Genomic DNA, 18,854 nt, shown 5'->3' with positions numbered 1-18,854 from the left:
TCACAAAAATTTTTTTATTTTCAATTGTTTTGCTAATTTGCTTTGATTTAATAAGACAAAAATTCTGTACACGTTCAACGATTTAATTGCAATGCTAAGATGCCTAACTAACTAACCACTGCTCAACAAAATCATTCATACTAGCTCACCTCACCCTCACAAAACACACACCCACACACAGACACACATACATAAATCAGGATTAACACTAATCATAACTAACTCTCTAGGATCTAACACCAAAATGTTCTATTATCATTTGTTCTTCTTGTACATAAATAAACCGCCGTCACGTCCAACACCCAAAAAAAAAAAATAACCAAAAAGAAAATGGAAAAAGACGTTTAAAGAAAAATTCATTTTGGAACTGAATTCTCGTGGGTCTGCACTGACAACACTGACCGCTGCTTTAAACCTGGGGCCAATTGTTCATTTTGAAATTGAAATTTTGTAGCACCATGAGATTCAGCTCTGGCGTGAATTTCAAACATGCATCCATCACAAAAGAATAAAACCACTAAAAAAAAAAAAAACAATAAGAAAAATGTTACAGCAAAACGAAAAAAAAATGGCACTAAAAATCTAACTTTGGATTGTTGATACTATTAGCAATTTGACTCTAACCTTTTTATGAGTCGACATAGACAAAAATCTTTAAATAAATCTTAGAGAAGAAGTCATATTTGTAAAATAAATGATCCAAATGTAATATTATCAACAATTCCGAGAACCAAATGCAGAATACATTGAAAACTAATCTCATTTAATTGATTTAAGCTTTTTAAAATTCATTCCGCAACAAATGAAATGTATTAATAATTAAATGCAATGCAATTTTTTTTGCAGATTTCAACAATGATTTGAATACGTTTGTGTCAATCAATCCGCCGGATGACAACGATTATCCCTATGCTCTGAATGCAAACGAAGGTATCGATCGATTGTTTGATTTTGAGACCCATGCTTATGGCCCTCCCTGAAAACGAACAAGCCGAAAAAGGAGAAGAGCCAAGGTCACAAGTTGAACAGAAAGAAAGGGAGGAGGAGGAGAAGGCGGCGGAGGAGAATAAACAAGAAAACGACTGCTTAAGAGGGTGCGGGTCGCGCGGGGGGGGTGTTTATAATTTTAAATTATATACATTACAAGTAAAACAAAACAAAGAAACAAACAAACAACAATTAATTACAAGCAGCACATATTACACATTACAAATTACAAATTTATTATTATATATATACAACCTATATATAAATTATATAAAAAAAAAAAAAAAAAAAATAAGAAAACAAAACAAAACAAAAAAAACAAAAAACGATCATTAACAAATTAGCAAACTAAATGAAACTAAGTTGTGTGCAAACACTTTTAAGCGTAAAACAAAAACAAATCTACATTTAAATTTATAAACCAAACTATTTTAAGCATAAAACAAACAACAACAACAAAAGCAGCGGCAAAATCATTTCAACTTTTAGCCTTCTTATAAGCAACATCGTTTCTTATCTCAAATTGTTTAGTTTTTGGCCAAAAAATTGTCACACACTTAAAAAAAAGGCGTTCATTTTAAATAGTTATACAAGAAAAAAAAATAAACAACAACAAGTTTATTATCCTTAAAAGGAGAATCAAATAATAAAACCAGCAAAGCGATAAAATTCATTTCAAATTTGTTAAATAAATAGGAAGACATACAATTTCCTTACAACCAATAGATAAATCTCTCGGGGGTGCGGCCAGCCTGTTAGTAAGCTGAAACACAGGGTGTATCTTTAACTAAGAAAACAAAAACAAACTTAACCAAACGTGTGGTGTGTATCCTTGTTATGATCCGCTTATCGCTACCCCCTTCCCCGCCATCTTTATCTCACACACAGAACGCATTTCTTTGGCTAAGGACCTGAAGTTGGCCAAGTTAGTTATTCCTTAGATCTATCTATCTATCTATATATTTACCCCTTGCTCCCTAGCTCGCTGTCCATGTGTCAATGATTCGACTCGGCTTTATCTTTCTCTTTTGGTTTCTGTTTCATTTTTTCTTTTTTTAGTTACTAAAGTTAATTAAGTATAAATGATTTGTTATTGTTATCAAATTTAAACTATAATCTTAAAACACACACACAAACAGTTAAAAAAAAAAATTGAAATAAGAGAGAAAGCGATACACTGGCCCAAAAGTAAAAAGTTTTCTATATCCCCCCCATACCCCCATCGAAAGCCAAATCACAACACATAAAAACACACACACAGACACTACAAGTACATAAAGATTAATTATTTAACAAATTGTATAAATAAAAACCAATACAATTGTAAAAAACATAAAACAAAAATCATCTAATTAATATACGTTTAATTTTGTAAGAACAAAACAAACAAAAAACAAACAGCAACAAATTGTTAGGTACATTTTCCAATAAAAAAATCAAACAAACGTCTACAAAAGTAAAAAAAACAAAATAAAAAAACGAAATAAATATTACAAAAACCAAGAAAACTTTCAAATAATAAAAAGAAATGCAAAAATATAAACTTTAAATTGATTGAATATTTTGGTTGTGGTAAAATATGGCTTCGGATCTATTTCGATATGTTTCAGTTCCAATTAATATAAAAGATTTCGACAAAAGAAAAACGAGTATCAGCTACATTTACCGCTTTTATATTGATGAAAATACTTACAATCAATAATTAAAGTAAAATAAAAACCTTTTAATCTTGCAATGCTTTGTATTCAAACATATTCCTATTCTTAATACAATTTTTTTTTATTTTTTCATTTAAAATTTCCTTTTTCTTCAAACAAGGATTAAATTTTTATTTTTAAATTTGGCGGGAAATTTGGTGAGCCACTATTTTTGGTCTACCATTATTTGCATCCAGTATTTTTATGCTACCACTATTTTAACAGCTCCCAGTATTTTATTTCGGCGAATGTTAGCATCCAATGTTCGCCTGCGGTGTTCGAGTTGGACTCTTTTGTTCGATGTGGTTCGATGTTTGTATTTGCGGCGAGTGGGCAAAAAGTTAGGGCGAATATTCATATTTTTACGGCGAAGAGATCGGAAAGTTACGGCGAAGGCTCGACAGCGAGGTTGGGTCTGACTCCTTTGCTCGACAGCGAGGTTGGGTCTGACTCCTTTGCTCGACAGCGAGGTTGGGTCTGACTCCTTTGCTCGACAGCGAGGTTGGGTCTGACTCCTTTGCTCGATTCCAACCATTTTTACTCTCTTTTGTTGGATGTTGGATCGAGTTGCATGTTGGATCGAGTTCGAGTTGCATGGCGCCATCAAACAACTTTTTGAAATTTGTTAATAACCAAATAACCCCTATTTAAACACTTTCTAACACTATTTGCGCGATATTTTTTTTTATTGTTGTTTTTATTTTCGAAGTGAGCGGATGTGTTGCGGATGTCGCGCGGAAATTTTTTTGAGAATTTCGGGTGAAATTTCGTGTTTGGATGAAACGCAGTGAGATAAGTGAGAGTGAGACAGATATGCAAATAATTAATAAATATTGAACGTGTGTGTGAGTGTAGTTTTATTTTGCGCGGGTCGCGTATTTGCGGAAATAAAGAAAATACAGAAAAGCCAAAAACGGAGTTAATCGTATGGCGGCCAAAAAGTGAAGGAAAAATGCCAAGTTGAATGGAAATATTTGAGAAAATCATAATAAAATTCCAAGAAATACCCAAAAATGGGGGTGTGAGAGAGTGAGTGTGTCTGTGTGTGAAATAAATAAATAAATTTCGTTGCGGCGCAAAAAAGAAAGCAACACGGAAAAAGGAAGAATCGAATGAAAAGTGCGTAGTTCTTATTTTGAAATCGATACCAAAAAAAAAAAAAAAATAAAGCAACAAAAAAGAATGCTGAAAGGTAAATAAAACGCAAAGAGAATGAACAAAAATCAAAAAACCAACAGACAACATAAAACAAAAACAAAATGAAATGGAAAAAAAAAGAATTACTACGCAGCAGCAATTTATGCGAAGTTGTTGTTGTTGTTGTTGTTGTTGTTCCATATCTATCTTTTTGCCGCCGCCGCCGCCTGTCTACGTCTCGATTTGTGAATGAGCATGGGAAGAGAGATAGAGAGAGAGAGAGAGAGTGAGAGAGCGTGAACGAGAGGGCCCGGCTAACTCTGTGACGTTTTCTTTATACCCTTGAAAATGTGCGCCTTTCTTCCGCTTAAAGTGGGTGTAGTGAAGAGAGTTTTCCATCGAAAATGTGTAAATCGAGCAGCAGTAAAAAATATTGTTTAAATTATTTATGCATTTAAAGTGATCGCTTGGTGAACAAAAGTTATGTATTCCATTATCCTAGGGTATGAAAACAGGCAAAACATGACTTTTAGCGGCTTAAAAAAAGAGAGTGCTGAGAGAAAAAATAGAGAGTAATTGCGCTTGCGTATGTTAATGTGTGTGAGATTGTAAGTGTGTGTGTGTGTGCAATAAAAGTTGTTGTTTTTGCGTGCTGCTAATTAAAAAGCATAAAGCACTAATTGGCCTACCGCTGTTTTTGGGATAGGGAGTGGAGGGGTTGGTGTTGGTGTTGGAGCTGCCCACTTGCTGTGTTTTTCCCACTTTTATTATTATTATTTTTATTATTGCGCATTTTTTAGCGTATTAATCATGCTGCTTGTATGTTTCGTATGTGTTTGTATTTGTATTTGTGCGTAATATATTTATTTTTAAAGCAAACCAAAAATAACATTTTAGCTAAACCAACACAGCAAGACCAAAAGAGAGAGGGAGAAAGCTATAGAAAACAGAATAGAATATGTGATTGTAAATGTATGTGTGTATGTGGAGGGGGAACTAAAACCGGAAATTGTTTATCTTGTATTGTTGATGACGTATGGAAATTTTGGCGCATAATTTTGCCACACTAATTAACACTTAAAAGAAATGGACAACAACAACAAACCGTTTATCGGTTCTAACATGCCAGAAAAAAAGATTCAAAGAGAGAGAGACGACAACGAGAGAGAAACAAAGAGAGTGACCAAGTGATAAGCTTGTATGTATGTGTGTGAGACAAACAGACAGGTGTCATTGACCCTTCACACACACACACACATACGAAATGTGCGTGTGTGTGCAGTTTGTTGTTACTGTTAAATGCCGCTGCTGTCTGGCCTTGAACTTAGCCAAAAGCGCGTCTTCTTCTAATCACTCAATTACGCAATTTGTTGTTGCTGTTCCGTTCTATGACTCAACCTCACACGCACGCGCACACCCACACGCACACACACACAGTCAGATAGAGTAAACACATGTCAGTCAGATGACTTTATTTTCATATTTTTATTTACAAGTGATAATAGTGATTCACAACATGCACACGCACGCACAATAAGCATCACAAGCACCACTAGGGGCTAGAAGGCTCTCTCATTTGTGTCTTATCACAAAACAAAAGAAAATAAAGGCAACACAAATGAGTCTAAAGGTCTCTTTTTGCCACACACACACACAACGGGACACATCTACATACATACATACGTACATACATACGTACATACATATGTATACATATGTAGCTTATTCCGCCTACGCATAAACAGCAATTGGTTTGCAATAAATAGAACTAACTATTTTGAATGACGTGTTGTCCACCTACGCTCTAACCTCTAGACTCTCTTCGTGTGGGTAAAATTGCTGTCCTTGACGCGAGTCCTTTGTCTTGTAATGCAGAGAAATAGCTAAAATTACTATACATTCATTTGTAGATATCTCTAGGGAGTGACCATATTTTGGGGGCCTGATGTAGACATTCCTTGAACCTAAACATGGCCATACATACATACATATTAGTAAGTATGTATGTATGTATGTACATACAAATGTATATCAGATTAAGGCAATCTAATAATGATAAAGGATTATTAGGCGCTTATCTAACATGCGTTGACGTCTTAGCTCAGTTGTTCACAGATATCAAAAAAAAGGCGATGAGTACATTTGTTAAAAATACATCCGATCTATAGGAATCTACACAAATCCTTCTCTCTATATCTCTTTAGCTCCCATTCTCTTCCTGTATGTTTTAGATTTTACCGTTACTTGTTATTACAATGCCTACGCTCTCACTCTCTCTGCCTTTCTCTCTTGCTCATTCGGTTTTGTTTTTGCCTTTCCTTGACACTTTTTAAAATGTGTTCTCGATGTTGCTGCTTTGCTAGTTGTTGTTGTTGTTATTCTGCTTCTTCTCTTCTCTTCTTTTTCCTCTTGTTCTTGTTCTCCTTCCACACATACGAATTGTTGTTATATTTTTTTCGGCATTTTGCTTTGCTCGCTTGTTTGTTTTTCTTGTTTTTAAAGATTCCGCTTTGTATTGACATTCGTTTATTATTTTCCGTTCGCTTATGGCTGCGGGGAATGTGTGAGTGTGGGTGAGTATTCATATAAGTCTATATGTATGTATGTATGTATGTGTGCGAGTTTTGCTGTTGCTGTCATAAACAACACACGTGGTTGCATTTCTATCTTTCTCTCTCTTGCTCTCCCACTCTCTCTTGGCCCTCTTTCACTGCACCTTCTCTTGATAAAGTGCGTATGACTGGGTGGGCGGCTGTTTTTGTTTGTATGTATGTATGTACATACATATGTACATATAGATATGTATGAATGTACATATTTATGTATATACTGATGTGTCTGTCTGTATTTATAGTCATTTTCATAAACATTGCGGCAGATAAGCCCCAAAATGCTTACTATCTCTTTCCAACACACTGTTTACTATCCAACACTATTGTGCGTGGGCAATTTTTTTTGTTCCCTATTGAGAAAAAGTTGTTTAATAAGTTTTTTTTTTCAAGAATTTGTTTAGCTCTTTTTCTTTGTTTTTTATTTTCGTTGCTTGTTGAAATACATTTAATCGTTTGTACTTTTCGCCCGTGAATGACCTTCGAATGTCCTGATTTCGGTTTTGGTTTTGCTTTTTAATTTTTGAAATTCGATTTTTATACAAAACTTCCATATGTTTAGCTAAACAATCCTTTAGATGCCAAGAACATCATGTGATTTATATAGAACTGTAAAATTCAAAGGATATTTTAAATGATTTACTGCCCACAGTTTCCAGATTATTGAGTCTTTATGTATGTATGTATATTTGTAAGATCTTTAAAGTTGTCATATGGAACGAGATGTCTTTTTGCTTTAATTAGTTGAGAATTCTTACGAATATTGCTTTTTAGCCAACACCAAAATCCTCTTATCTGTCAAGGATTTCAATATTTCACACGGCTCTTTTATCTGTTGGTTTGTTGTTGTGAATGTGGAACGAACTACTTCATCATTATGAACAGCATTAACATGATGTAAAAACGCCTGTCTGACGCCGTCGTGGCCACTGCCTGCCGCCGCCTGCCTCAACAGCAATAACCACAAAGAAACCAAAGTAAACCAACAACAATAACAACTCCAATAACAACAACAAGAAAATAAGGAAAGAAGACGTTTTTATGATTTTATTTTAACTGTACTCGTAAATTTAGCGATTAGTGGCCCATCCATGCAGCCAGGCCATCCTCTCAGCTCCTCTCAGAGCTTCCCCACCTTCCTCTTCTTCTTCTTTGAGAGCTTCACGCGCCGAGCATTGCACAGTGGTTAAGGTTCGTCCAATTTTCATTTCATATCAATATTGCTCTTTTAAATGAAGTTTCTGATACCACTGTGCGCCGCCGCTGCTGGCACATTTTTTTTTTTCATTTTTGCGCTGTTCCTTTTAGCCGCCAACGACGACCAAGTCGAAGTTGAACTCGAAACTGAAGCCGGCCGGGTAACCCTCCCCAAACAATGAGATAGCAGACAGTCAGACAGACAGAGACAGCAAGACGTGAAACTACTTCTTTCATGCATTCGCTGCCAGCAGAGCAAGAGTTGGCCTCGTATCCAAGCCCCTTGGCCATCTCCCTCCCCCTACACACTCGTCCCTTGCCATATCTCTTGTAGATATCTTCCCTTTCTTTCGTGTGTGTGAGTGAGTGTGTCTTGTCGCGGCGACGCTTGGCTCTCTATGTCACTGACTGTCTGCTGATGTTTGCTTTTGCAACATTGTTGCATTATTTTTAGACACAATTTCCATGCGACGCGACGCGACGCTGACAATGCACATTGGGCTCGAAAGCCGTCGGTTCAAAAGTTATTTATGCACTTTAATTCAATTTTTTTTTGCTGCATATTTGTTTAAATCTTATGTAATGATCAAAATGGACAAGAAAAATATATGTACATACATACACATGTGCATAAACAGAAACGAATAACAGTGTATACGAAAGTAAAAGTAAGCCAAGGAATAATCTTTTCGGTTCCAGTTATCAATATGTGGTTTTGCTTTCGTTTGCAAATAAATTTTCAAATGTTAACTATTAAATGAGAAATAATTTTGCTTACAAAACAAATTGATTAATCTTAAAGTATTTCTAATTCTTGAATGTTTCCGAAAGGAAACCTGAATTATAAAGAACTTTAAAAAGAAGAACCAGAACCGAAAACGATAATCAATATGAATGCAACTTATAAGGATTTTAAAGAGTGCCACAGATTTGATCTGAAGATTAATTCTTAAAGCTGCAATTGGTTACTGATGTCCAACAATACAATACATATGTGTGTACATAAATTTAGTCCTTAAAATGTTCTATACTCCAATTGAAAAGTAGTTTGCTACATCTAGTTAACTTATTACCAAAACCTTAACAATATTTGGAATTTAGTAATGAAGGAAGTTAGGAATGAAGATACCCGAATAAAGTGGCACAAGTTCCCAAATTGCAAGATCGCGCGAGGAAGTGTTAAATTAGAAAGAAGAGTTCTACCGGAAGAATATGTATACATATGTATTTATGATAAGGTATTCTATTTCCTGATGATAGTTTGGGCCATGATAAATATCTACAATTTCTTCACAGTGTGCTTTTGATGCTTGGTTGGTTGGTCGTTAGTGTAGTAGTAGTTGCTTCCTTTTTCTCTCTTATTTTCTCTTTCATTTTTTTGGGAGTTTCGTGAGGTAATTAATTTTAGTGCTGGTAGCTGTTGGATGGGTTTGGTTTTGGGTTTTTGTTGCAAAATTTATGTATACATACATATGTGTATTTATTAGGCGGCGGGCTTTAAATTTTAATGGGTTTTTAATTAGGCGGCGCCTTTTGAACAGCCACCAAGAGAGTGGGGCGCACCACCACCCCCCTGCTGGAACCTTCGCTCTGGTTATTATGAATTTCTTTTCTGTTTTTTTTTTCCTTGTTCACTGAAGTATTGATGGTTGAGTGGCGTGTGGCGTGTGAGTAGGATTTCAAGAGGAGGGGGGCGATTGCTGGTGGGAGTATAGTTTTTCCGTTCATTATTATTTGCTTACTGTAGGCACTAGGAAAATTTACTACACTATTACACTTACTACAACCATACAACTAGCAAAAGTACTACACATTTACAACTTTTTACAACCGCAATTGTAAAAATTTTTATAGCCACCACCCTTACACTCATGCTATCGCTGTCTCTGTTGCGCACTCGGTCTATATGTTTTAGGCCTTCGTCCTCAGACTTAGTATATTTTGGTAGTCACTGTACCACATTTTTACAGCAACAACAACAAAACGCGTCTCGTCCCAGACAAGGGCCAACGACATCAAGTCTCCCTCTCTTTCGCTCGCCCTCGCTCTCTCTCTGTCACACACATTTGCTTGGGCCCCATTCATAAGCGATTGCGCTTTTTAGTCTGCAGTGTGAATATTTGTGTGTGTGTGTGTGTGTGATGCAGTCGCAGAGCCCTGGCGCTTGCAGAAAATTTGGCGGAGCGGCGTCGGCGGCAGCGGCGGCTTTTTGCTTGCATGTGAGAATACAAATACAAGTTTGCTTTGTATTTGTATTTGCCCTCTCTGTCTCTCGGCCTGCTCTCCTTGCACATGCGCTCTCTCTGCCGCGCCTTTTGTGGTTGTTGTTGTCGTCGTTGTCCTTGTTTTGTTGTGTCTGGGTCTGTGCATGTTTTTATACGCATTGCCTTTTACATGTCTATCCGCAAAAAAAAAGGGAAAACCCAAACAGACGCGCTGCCCTCCCTCTCTCTACACTGCTCTCTCGCTTGCTCTTTCATCGGCATACTCTTGCTCTCTTTTACGTTTAGACTGGGTTTCTTGTTTTTGTTTTCATACACATTCGCTTGCTGCTGCTGCTGCTGCTGCTCATTTCACACATTACGCTTCGGCGTCATTTTTCGGGGTCAACGTCATCGAGTGCGTTCTCTCTCTATTTATGTGTCTCTCTCGGTATCTTTCAAGTCTGTGTGTGTTTGTGTGTGTGTGTGTGGATGTTTATTTGTTGTCTTGACCAAAATAAATTTTTAGCAAGCCAAATAAAACTGGTATTTAAATAAAAAAAATAAATATAGCAATAACAAAAAAAAATTGCAATTAATTTATGTTTTTTTATTTGCTTGATTTCTGCAATGTTGTCAGTGTGTCTGTCTGCTTGGCAGAGAGAGAGAGACAAGCGAGGGAGTCGCCTTTGAGTGTGTGTGTGTAAGGGCCATTTTAGTGATGTTCCTTTTCGGTTTTTTTTGTTGTTGTTGTTGTTTTTATTTCTTACACACATTATTTTGACTGCAATTTTATGAAAAGGTGTGGCGTCTGGTAATATATTTTTGTGGTTAATATTATTATTATTATTTTATTTTTGCGGCTGCCGTTTGATGTAGCAATGTGTTTTTATTTTGTTTCTTAATAATTTACTACTATGTACGTATTTCTGGTTACTTTAATTTTATATTTTCATCATGCTTTTTGCTTTGGGTGAGACTTGATGTTTAAGTTTTGTCCCGTATTATGAGAGTTTTGCATTTGGCTGGAGTTGAATTACCAAGCTTTGTTTTTTATTACATTTTTTGCTTATTTGTTTTTGCAATTTCAAAGGTTAGGCTGTACTTTTCTTTGACAAAGTGCTTGAGAGTTGAACAAATATTTGGGTGGAAAAAAGTTTTGTAGAATAAACTCTGAAAAATTGATGGCATTTCAATATTCATTCAAAAGTATTATTAATTTCACTTTTGAAACGCTCACAAGTTGTATATTTATTGAAACGTATTTGTAAAATGGTTTCTGAAAAGCGAAAAGGATACTCAAGTTTTTGCATATTCAAATTTTCTACCTGTTATACATATATTTGTTAAAATCCTTTCTGAACCTTTTTCCAATTTTTCTATCCCTTTACAGATTCACACCGAATATACATACATACATATGTTCTTGAAATGCAAGATTTTATGGCATTCATGTGAAAAGCAGGTGAAAACGGCTAAAGTGAAAAATTATTGAGAAAATTCAATGAATCTGGTGAAATAATAATCCACATAGAAGGCAAATTCCTACTAGTCAAGAAGGAAATGTGAAGTGTGTGTAAATGCAAAGAAAAAGAATACGATAAAACACGGAAAAGTGTAAAACGTGAAGAAAAATATACATAAATATTAAAAAAAAAAGAGCGGAAAAGGCTCTCTAACGGTAGAAAAAGGATATCTATCTATTTGTCTAACAACAATTGCTAAAGAAAAGTGCAACAACTGCAAAAGGAAGGAGCAAAAACAAAAAGAAACTAAAACAACTTTATAGGTAAGTCGTCTTTCTTCTATTTTTTTTTTTTTTTTCGTTTGGCTTTGTCAGGAAAGGAATTTTTCTAAAAGAAAATTTATGTTGATTTGATTGACAATTTATTGCGGGAATGGTATGCGATATGGGGATATCCGCATGGCCTAGTTCCAAAAAAGAATGAGAAAAACTGGCATAATAAATATTGTGAGGAAATTTTCCGGACCAGAAGAAGAAGAAGCAGAAGCAAAAGAAAGGCTGGAGAAAATAAATGTGTAACAAATGGCGCGACGTCTGTCGCAATAAAATATAATAACTTGGCATAGGCAACACACAAAGCCCAGAACTCTGACCGACAGTCATCCAGTGAGTTAGTCACTCAGTCAGTTAGTCAATTGCAGCAGCACCAGACCCACTCACCGTCTGGGCATTTCACAGTTTTAGAGCACACAACACGAGCTGCCACACTTGAGACGACGCTTGATGAGTAGAAGTAGTAGTGGTTCACGATGATGATGATGAGAGTTCCAAAGGAAAAACCGGGCACGCGAGGAGTAGGGTGGGGACACTTAAGAGTCACACCATGTGGCATGTGGCATGCCATTGCAATTGCAATTCCACATTCTGAAAAAGGGGAATGCAGCTTTTAAACGGAAATATATACATATGTATGGACTGGGATTTTTGTCCGAAAAGAAACACTCACACACAAGACACAAAATTGCCAATGAGTAAGATTTAAACAGAGCTAGGATATACAAAGATTATACATGTATAGATATGTTATATAGATATATTAATGTAGATGCTCTAGTATCCAGAATTTCTCACTAGTTGGAAAAAATGTTAAAGAACTGAATGAAATGGCGGACGTTTTAGATAAATCCAGCCCTGTTTTCATTACTTTCATTCAGTTCCAATTATAGATTCAATTTTCTTAATAACAAAAGCACACAACCTGCACTTTATTTTGATGGATATTGTACTTGAAATAGTTCTAATTTGAGAATGAAAAAGACTTTGGTATTTTTCAATTAAAGTTTTCTAAACAACTAGATTTATTAAGATACCTTAATGGTCAATTTTTTGTTTTAAACGATTTTCTATGAATTATTACTACCGTTTTCTTTCAAATGACATTTTGCTTAATTGATTTTCGCTCTGATAAGATGTTTCTCCATGGATAAAAAAGAGAGTCTCAAAATGTCCAATGTTGTAGAAACTTTTTATGTCTTGATTGTGAGTGAGCGATTGCAAGGATCGCTTAAAGTGTCATTCCGTCAATAGACGAGAATGCATCTATGGGTGCCCCGAAATACGTATCTTTCATCTCCTACCCCTCCCTGCCTTCTATTTTTGTGTTGTTCGTTAGAGGGGCAAACGATAGAAGAAAGCACGTGTTGGCTGTCAGTCATTCATTCAGTCAGTGATTGAGATAGCCAAAAGAAAAATTCTGTCCCCCCCTCACCCATAGCTGAAACGCGTCCAACAGTCTCACAGGAATAGGAGAAAACGGTGAAGAAGATGTTGTGGAATGGGGTGGAAAAAGTGGGGAGCGGGAGGTCTAGGAGAGTGCCACAGACGCGCATATTCTGTCAGTTGCTCAATTAGACGCACTTCCGTTGCACACACACTTCCCAACCACCACTCTCCCTCCCTTACTCCCTGCCCACCCGAGATCTTGTCACATTCTCTCTATGTATGTCTCTATGTGTTTTTCTTTTTCTATATTTATTTCCGTTTTGTGTGTGTGATTGATGGCTGACTGCTGTATGTACAGAGGACTATGGTAGGATGAGGGAGAAGACGACGACGACCACGACGAGAAGGAGTAGGAGGGGAGCAGCGAATATGTTGAGAGACCTCGTGTTGTTGTTTTAGTTGTTGTTGTTCGCTTAATGTCGGTTTTTATGTCTTTTTTGTTGTTGTTGTTGTTGTTGCTGTATGATGTAACCAGAAATGAAACTGAAACGAAATGAAACGAAACGGAACAATGTAACGATTAACATTATATGTATGTGTGCAATACAACAAAAATTCATAAAAATAACAAAGTAAAGGCCCAAAAACGGAGAGCTGCTGCGGGTAGGTCCCCCCTCCTCATTCACATTCAACCATTCCATTCATTGTCGAGCCTATACGAAAAATATTCACCATCTCCCTTTCCCTTTTCCTCCCTCCCTCCTTTCCGTTAAGTTGTGTGTTGGTAGGGCGACCCGCTTTTAGCCGGAGACAGTTAACATGCCGTAAAATTTTTGTTGTCTCTATCTCTCTCTCTCTCTCTCTTGCTCTTTGTGGACTTATGCTGCCTCATAAAGTAGTAGCAACAGCTGCAGACGCAACGTGAAGGGTGTAAAGTGGCGCTGCCACATTCCAATCTTTGATGACGACGACGACGATGCCGATGCCGAGGGCAGAGCTCGAAGAGACCTTCGATGTCTGCAGTTGGTGGCCGCCGTTAAAGAATGCAAAGATGAAGAAGAAAGCTGCAGAGGAAGAAGAAGATGGCTGTGGAGTAGGAGATGCAATATCTTTTTGATTGGATGCGCCGCCGTTTGCCTCATACGATCAAAAGTATTTGGGAAGTTTTTGGCTTATTTCAAAATTCAAGAGAAGCGACAAAAGAGAATGTTAACTATGAAAGTTATGATTATAAAGTTTTCTTTCTTTCTTTTTAAATCCAATAAAGTTAAATTTTTCGAAAGCAAAAGTGAAACCATTTGAGCAGGAATAGGGCAATGGAAAGCAAGGAATATACAATTGTTTTAATTGAAACTCATAGATCTAGAACTATTCATCTTTTGAGAATTTTTCAAAAAAGATATTGTCAATGTCAATAGCAACGAAAGAAACAACAACAAGAAGAAGCTCTAGAGTCTAGACAAAAGTGTGACAGTTTCTTTGGTCGTTTTTGTTTCTGGCCCCGTTTGTCGCCTTCCTCGAGTCTATCATTCCAAACCCTGTTAAATATATGCACATAACTTAAGTGAGACTTTTGCTTGATTTCGTTGCATACACTTAACGGTTTTATATATACATATATGTATATTTTGTTTTATATCAATGTATGTATTTTTACCTCACCATATACTACTACTAACTATTGCTATCTCGGTCTTTCTGCAAGTGATTAATGAGCCCAACACGGACAACAGATATTGCCTTGTATGGGGTTATGTTTTGTGGTCGGATTGTTTACTCCACCCCTCCCTGGGCCGGCACTTTGGATGGAAGTTTTGTCGAGAGACTTTTATGAGCAATTAAAAAACTATTACAAAGACTGACTGCGCCTCGGTTGCATTTTGCTGTTTTCTGGGTGTACTGAAGAAGGAGGGGAAGTGGGAAAGGGGCGGGTGTTCCTTTTGTTTGTCTTGTTGGCGCTTTTTATGTGAAACGATGACGTTTTTATGGCCGCCACACGACGATGATTTGAGTGTGTTTCTGTTTGTGTGTGTGTGTGTGTGTGGGTCGAGGTCGACCTGTCAATGTCTCTCGATGTTGCGCATGCGTCCCTTACCCTTTAAGAAGCACTTCAAAACACAGAGAGTGAGAGAGAGAGAGAGAGAGAGAAGAATGCGGAAATGTATTTTTGTGGCATTATGTATGGGGTTGCACCCAAATGACACACATAAAAATTTCTTTGTTGGTTTTTAGTTGCAAATTAATTGATGGCCATTAAAAATTCGTTATACTGTCTTTCGGACAAAAACAACAATGATAGATAAAACTAAAAGATATGGCCATAAAAATGGGGGTTACTTTTATTCAATTTATTTTTAGAACATATGGAGTTAAGTTTTAGGTGATTTATTACTTTTGATATAAAATTTGTTATGCAGGATACTTTTCCTTTTCTTCAACCACAAATTGTAGTTACTTATGTATGTGTGTACATATGCTAAAATCGGTCACTTTAAGGACGAGAAATCCTTTTCCGTTGTCAACTATGTATCTACATACATATATTCTATCATAGAACCTTTAGTTTGACTTAAACTCCATTTATTGTTCTTACTATAAAACATTTATAATGTTATTACTTTACTATAAAAGCTATAGAAAACTTTGTTTGTTTCTTTAAAACTATGATTAGAAGCTTAAAGGACAAACAAAATCAAAGAAAACCTATAAAATGAAACACTCTAATTGACCTTCTTTAGATCAGTCTGTGGAACAGCAATTAAATTGAAATAAATACAAACAATGAGCTGTGAATATTACATACTAGAATTTAATAAACCGTTACATAAGTATTAGAATTGATTATTAGTCATCATTAGCCTTTTAAACAACCGCAACAACATGCCAAGTGTTGCAGCAGCAAAAGAGTTAGCTAGAGGATCCGATCTAAGACAGTGGCGGATCTGGGTTGTAGATTTTGAGGGGGTCAAATCAGTCTTTGTCGATAGTTTAGCAGTTTAAGATTTAAAATGTTACCAAGCTTACATACCGATGTGTGGGATTCAATGAAAAGGCTCAGAAATGACCTGTCGCCTTCCTACCATGTCCTCCTTCGATCCGCAGACGTCTTTCTTTTTTTTACATTTTCATATTTTTCTCATAGTCTCCTCTTTCTATGGATTGCTATGAAAATTGTGTCTGTGTGTGTGTGTGTGTATTTCCATGAGAGTTTAGATTGGAATGCTGTTTATTGCATTTTTTAGCTAAATGTCGCCGCCGCAGCCGCAGCCTCCATCCATCGTCACCCATTGAATAAAGTGGAGAAAAAAAAAATATATATGTTTGTACATATATGCATAATGACTGTGGTTTGTTCAAGTCTCACAATCACCCGGTGTGTGTGTGTTGGCATTTGGAAAGTTAGTTGGCTGCTTTTTATAGCCCACAATCTGCTTTGCGGTGGTTGTTGTTGGTTGGAGTGTTTTTTTTTTTTGAGTCATTGTGTGGTGCGCCTGGTTTTGTTTTGCTTTTTTCCATTTTTTTGGATTTGATATTGCAATTTTTGCATCATGCATCCGGGTCCGGTTTGCTCTCGCGCAATACAATGCCGCCAATGGAGACATGCTAATGATGATGATGATGATGACAATAGTTGGAATGTGCTGTAAAATCTTCTATATAATTCCAGGCAAAGAAAACTAACTGAACTTGCGTCAAATGTTCTGGAAAGTTGAACGAAACATCAAATCAATTTATCTAGTGTAGAAAATTTGTAAAATGCAGAACAGATGACGCTTTTGCTTTTTGCTATATGCAGTTTGCTGACGCCAGCGATGACAATGCCGATGAGGACGTAGACGTAGCCAATTCCGAAACAAATATACACACCTCATCATGTGCATTTGATGACGAGACAGCCGACGACGTTGACGTTGACGTTGACGTCGACCACGACGGACGACGACGACGACGACGGCTGGGAACCCCCCAACCCTAGAAATATCGTTGCTGCCGTTGCATTTTCATTGCTGTTGTTTTCATATCCAACCGAGCGCTAATTTTTTTTTTTCGCTTTTAGACGGCGCGTGAGTGGGCGTTACAATCTTACACCGACTACCACCCCGCACTGCCATCACCACCTCAAACCAACAAAAATTGCCTCCGACAGAAAGGCAGAAAACACTCGACACTCGTGTGCAGACAGTTTGGGGGAAAAATGTTTTTAATTACAATCATTAGAATGAAATTGATCGTGAACTGAAACACGAAAATTAAATTAAGAAAATGCAATGTAAAAGCAAAGCAAACACCATGGCAAATAGATGAGATGAGCAGAAATAGAATAGAGATGGAGAAAACATCTTTTTGTTTAGCTTTGTTTTTAGTAGATATTCTAAATAAATTTCTTACTCTTATTAATAAAATAAAGTTTACAATTTTTAGGGCCGAATGATGTAGAACTAATTTTGTGAGATTATAATTAATTGAATAGAGAGATCTGATCAGAGAATCTCAGAACTCATTTGTAAATTTTGTTCATTCTTATATCAAATGAACTTAAATCATGTTGTTTTTCTAGAACTATTTAATTGAATGACTCAAAAGTGAGAAAGGGAGAGAGACAGAGATATCTTTTACAATAAAGAATGTCGGTCAATTCAACCGATGCCATTTGATTTCTGTTTTTGAGATCATGTTTATGATTCATTTAAATAAATGTATGTAATGTGCAGAAAAATAAAAACAAATTACTCACATAATATACCGAAATGACTCAAGCAAGGAGGTGACACAATTTATTTAGTTATTAAAAAATTTAATTTATATTTATGTTTTTCCCACAACATATTTCGATATTAAACTCTGATATCTAGACAGACCAAGCGAAAATTTGAGTTGTAAAATTATATTTAAATTGCTTAAACTTTGTTTTGACTAACCTTGACATGCTTAGAACTTTTTAATTTGTTAAACTTGCAAACTTATAAAGTCAAAAATACCCCCAGATATAGATTACATTAAAAATGCTCAAATCAGTCAGTCAGTCAGTCTTACAATTTCTGATCTAACAGTAAGAGCTTCGGTAACATAAAATGCAAAAGATTTCTCTATTTAGTGGAAGAAATACTAGTTTGTTTGTTTATAAATTAAAGATCCTAATAACAACAACATTAAAACTAAACTCAATATAACTAATGCAAAATTTAAAATAAATTATTCTCGTAAATAAAAAAAAAAAATTATTTGTCAGAAGTGGGATTCGAACCCACGCCCTCAGAGAGGACCAGAACGCTCATACGCACTTTCGTTCAGAAAGTAAGACTGTGAAATCTTGAGTCTGGCGCCTTAGACCGCTCGGCCATCCTGACATGTGGCCAACAGTGTCGATTTATACCAATATGTTTTAATAGGGCAAATAAAAAAAAAAAGAAAGAAAATTCTTAATGAAAAAAATGTTTTACCTATTTAAACTAATTATAAAATTATTTAAGAGCAACAACAAAAAACGTTTTATAACTTTTTCCATACATTTTGAGATCTTTGCATGAGTATTAGGAGAACATTTAAATAGGATTGTTTTTTGGGTTTGGGTTTCTTTTTAAAATATTTCAATATTGAGATCTTTTGTAATTTATTATCTATTCAGTGAGTTTGTGTGTATATGTGATCCCTTTTTAAGGATCACTTTTTATTTTTGTGAAGAATTAGCATTTTGCTACCCTTAAGAATAATTACAGGGGGGTTGTTGTTGCTCTTTAACCCCTCCCCATCCCCCAGGCGAAACTTGAACCGGAACCCAAAACCAAATTATTAACAACTTTAACAATTATCTTATATGTATGTATGGATGTGTGTGTGT

At 36.0% G+C, this 18,854-nt stretch overlaps 2 protein-coding genes and 1 non-coding gene across 5 annotated transcripts in view; 2 read left to right on the top strand and 1 right to left on the bottom strand.

Annotated features, from left to right (window-relative positions):
* Positions 1–1,639, top strand: part of E2f1 (E2F transcription factor 1) — a 34,354-nt gene extending 32,715 nt beyond the window's left edge. For all 3 annotated transcript variants that reach the window (XM_068301911.1, XM_068301908.1, XM_068301910.1), the window contains one exon: positions 847–1,639. In XM_068301911.1, the coding sequence (XP_068158012.1) occupies positions 847–980 (134 nt within the window). In that variant the 3' untranslated portion in view covers positions 981–1,639. The remainder of the gene's footprint in view (positions 1–846) is intronic.
* A 1,745-nt stretch (positions 1,640–3,384) lies between these two features.
* Positions 3,385–18,854, top strand: part of InR (Insulin-like receptor) — a 40,939-nt gene continuing 25,469 nt past the window's right edge. The window contains exons 1-2 of the mRNA XM_068301907.1: positions 3,385–3,876; positions 11,222–11,617. The gene's annotated coding sequence lies outside the window, so the exon portion shown is untranslated. The remainder of the gene's footprint in view (positions 3,877–11,221; positions 11,618–18,854) is intronic.
* On the bottom strand, positions 18,240–18,363 carry TRNAL-CAA (transfer RNA leucine (anticodon CAA)). Its single transcript has 2 exons — positions 18,326–18,363; positions 18,240–18,284 (listed from the first exon to the last, which is right to left on the bottom strand). It is a non-coding gene; the product is annotated as a tRNA-Leu (tRNA).

The sequence above is a fragment of the Drosophila tropicalis genome, unplaced genomic scaffold, assembly GCF_018151085.1.
Source record: "Drosophila tropicalis isolate 14030-0801.00 unplaced genomic scaffold, ASM1815108v1 contig_878, whole genome shotgun sequence".
In the NCBI taxonomy this organism is placed as follows: Eukaryota; Metazoa; Arthropoda; class Insecta; order Diptera; family Drosophilidae; genus Drosophila; species Drosophila tropicalis.
The sequence above is the reverse complement of the archived record's forward strand: the minus strand, read 5'-3'. Positions and strand labels throughout refer to the sequence as shown.